A 3,320-nucleotide genomic window follows, 5' to 3' on the forward strand; every position below is an offset into this window, starting at 1 on the left:
ATACCATATAGAAAAACAGAGTAGGAGCAGAGCAAACACAAAATATAACGTGGTTCAGCTTAAGAAAGCCTACGTCCACGATGAGAAAACACGCCAAGAGAGTTCCTTTTCTTATTAATTAGTACAGATGGCGTGAAGGGTATATATAGCGTACTAAGGATCTACGCTATAAGGCAGTTTGCTACTGCCTTTGTTACAAAAGATTTCTTCCTTGTCCTGCCAAGATCTGGTTTCCTTGTTTTCAGAATTTTCCCTTATCGCTGTGATGGTTGCAACAACATCGTTGCCATCTTTATTGCTAACCAAAAGATTAGGACGTTGGCTGTTATGTAACTGATCTTCTCTATCTGTGATGATCTCCTTTCCATAATTGCTAACACTTGTTTCATGTCATTGTTAGAAATTTAAGTTCGGTTATGTTTTTAGCTAGACTGTGAAACGTACAGTGTTATTACATGTTTTTCCTCCCTTCTTGAGTCAGGGGTGAGAGTACATTTCTCTTTCCTCTCTACAATAAGTTGGCCAATGCAACTATCCGTTGAATACTTGGTTAATTTCGGAAAGCACATCTCTTACAGGACGGTATGACAAACTCAAATGTGGAAACCATCCAACAGACTGCTATGAAAGAAGGCAGAAGTGGTAAAGAAGTCATCCGATGATTCAACTATTCGGATTTGAATGTGGACCTATTAAAATTGTGTCCAAAATTGTATTTAGGTTAAAAAAAAAAAAAGAGATCCTGGGTTTTAAGACCAAAACTTTCGATCATACAGTCTAAGGCATATATTGCAAATTTAACATACAAACTGAACCTTTGGAAAAACAGATTACTCAGCTATGTAGTGAAACTTTGTCTGGTTAAGGCAGTTCTTCTGGCTGTTCTAACTTACTGGTTGCTTGTTCTTAAGTACCCAAAATCAGTATATGAAACTTTGGAAGATCATTTCACGAAATTCTTGTGGGGTGATTCTGACATGGATCACAAATCTCACCTAATAGCATGCAATACTTCATCCATGCCCATTGACGAGGGTGGCACTGGCATCCAGAGAATTTCAGAACTCAACAGTGCTTATATGGGTTGCAGAGGCATTTCTGGGATGTCGCTATGGGCCAATATATGCAGAAACAAATACACTGGACAGAAATCTCCATGGGACTGGAAACCGAGAAAGAACGCTTCACCTATTTGGAAAGATGTGTTTCTTACTTGGAGGAATATCTCGAACATTGTTGAATCGATGGTTACGTACGGTGAACTGTCAAAATTTTGGGTGGAACCCTGGTGTGGTAGGTCCCTTATCAGTGCTATTCCGGAGCATGATTTCGGACTAGTCAGTTCTATATCTTTGAATGTTTAGAGGCGGTTACGATTATTCTGGCTACCCCGAGACCCGTGTAGATGGCAAGGCAACTCCAGAGTTTGGCAGTGTTCTTAGATCGTTTTTTATTGCAAGGATATGATAATTTGATTTGGTCTACTTCTCGCAAACCTATTGAAAACAAATATGAATTCACGTAAGATTCAACCTAGAGGTTGTTGGTTCACCTAGATTGCGAGCTTTTGCAGGCTGCAAACGGAAGCTCGGGCTCAACGGTTTGGTATTGCCTTAGCCTCTATATGTGCCATATGCCACCATGCGGCAGAGGAGCCCAGTCGCTTGCTTTTTGGATACTATTTTGCCAAATCTATTTGGTGGCACATTTCCTCTTGGTTTGAGGTTCCAAGAATTCCAACCAGGGATGTCTATATATGCTGCATTGTGGTGGTGGTTTAACAGAAGATTTTCGAGTGAAGAAATTAAAAAGTGCTGGTGTCTATGCGTCAATGTCGTCATGTGGAAGCTATGGTATTTTAGAAATCAGGCGACGCACAACGGGACTTTGAAAACGATGAACGCTGCTAAAAGGCGTGATGCATCGCTAATTGAGGTTGGCCCTTCTGTAGTTATGAATGACCTGAGAGGGGCAGCGACGCTGTGGCAGGGTTCGGCAATGGTGGCCACTTGCTGGCAGCATACTGTTGATGATGTGATTTCTCGTGAATTGGTGTGAAAAGTCGGGTTTCTTTTCTTGACTACGGTAAAATTTAGCTTGTTACGGTGTCTACAAAATCTGAAAGCGTCATTTGAGCTATGTCTATTAACAATTTAACATCCAACGGAGGTAGAAAAAAGGCTTTCTGCCTTCATCTAAAGATTTAAACACGAGTGATGGACAAGATGTCCATGCCCCCAAGGCGCGAAGGGAAGCTTGAGTCGGCGAGGGAGTCGGTGAGAAAAGAGCGAGGGATGGGGGAGGAAGGAGGTGGGTCTGGCCGGTACTGGCTGGTGAAGACGGAGCCCGGCGACTGGTCTTGGGCGGATCAAGCGGCCAACGGTGGCGTTTCTCGATGGGACGGCGTAAGAAACGCGCAGGCCCAAGGGTTCATGAAGGAGATGAGGGAAGGCGACTTATGCTTCTTCTATCACTCGGGCGGCAAGGCCAGGGCGGTGGTTGGAGTGACCAAAGTCATTAAGGAGTGGTATCTCTGCGAAGACAATGACGGAGGAGCGGTGGACCTGGAGGCTGTAGGGGAAATGCAGAGGCCTCTGACCCTAAAGGAGATAAAGGAGAAGGCCAAGGAAGAAGAGGGCAACTTCGATGGGCTTCTTCTCCTGAAGCAGCCACGCCTCTCTGTCATGCCCATCCCTCCTCGCTCGTGGGATCGCATCTGCGAGCTCGGTGGATTCCAGAAGCCATAGCGATCAAAATCGCCGGTCTGTGTATGTATTGTCCCTCATTGTCCCTCCTGCCTGGGAAAAGAAAAGCCCTAGAACAGATATGGATGTCGTTTGTAAAAATCTCTGCGGCCGCGACGAATATCGGCATGGTTTTTAAAATATCGAGATTTTTGTCTTGATATTTATAGTGCCGAGTGTGATGTGGTTTTTATGTTACTTCATGATCTTGATGATGTAGAATAGTGTCGGAACTCCGTAGGGTTGAACATCGCGTTTTTATCGTCATCTCTTGTACCCTGTGGACTCTTCTCTCTCTCTCTCTCTCTCTCTCTCTATTTCTGCAGCGCATATTTGGAATTTGTTCAGTTCTCATTTTGGTTAAATTCCTTTGTAACATTTCCTGATGCTTGGTTGGTATCTTGTAATCCGTAGCAATTTAGTTTAAGCAACTGACTTGGGCACTTTACATATCAGATCTAAGAATCTAGTGTCACGATAAGGATGTCAAGAAAATAAGTTGTAAAATGATGAGTCTGTGTCTCATGTTTGATGCGTGAAACAGTTTATAACTTTTTATACCCATCTTATTTATAA

General features: G+C 43.3%; 1 protein-coding gene across 1 annotated transcript; it reads left to right on the top strand.

Annotated features, from left to right (window-relative positions):
• The first annotated feature begins 1,982 nt into the window (after nt 1–1,982).
• Nucleotides 1,983–3,090, top strand: LOC116253308 (uncharacterized). The gene has a single exon (XM_031628072.2). It carries the CDS (start codon nt 2,217–2,219, stop codon nt 2,745–2,747), a length of 531 nt encoding a protein of 176 aa, XP_031483932.1. The 5' UTR covers nt 1,983–2,216; the 3' UTR covers nt 2,748–3,090.
• Nucleotides 3,091–3,320: the final 230 nt, after the last annotated feature.

This window comes from Nymphaea colorata, chromosome 4 (assembly GCF_008831285.2).
Source record: "Nymphaea colorata isolate Beijing-Zhang1983 chromosome 4, ASM883128v2, whole genome shotgun sequence".
Lineage (NCBI taxonomy): Eukaryota > Viridiplantae > Streptophyta > Magnoliopsida > Nymphaeales > Nymphaeaceae > Nymphaea > Nymphaea colorata.

Excerpts from the sequence above, each read along its gene's own strand:
- LOC116253308 (XM_031628072.2), top strand. The coding sequence starts at position 2,217 with ATGGACAAGATGTCCATGCCCCCAAGGCGCGAAGGGAAGCTTGAGTCG.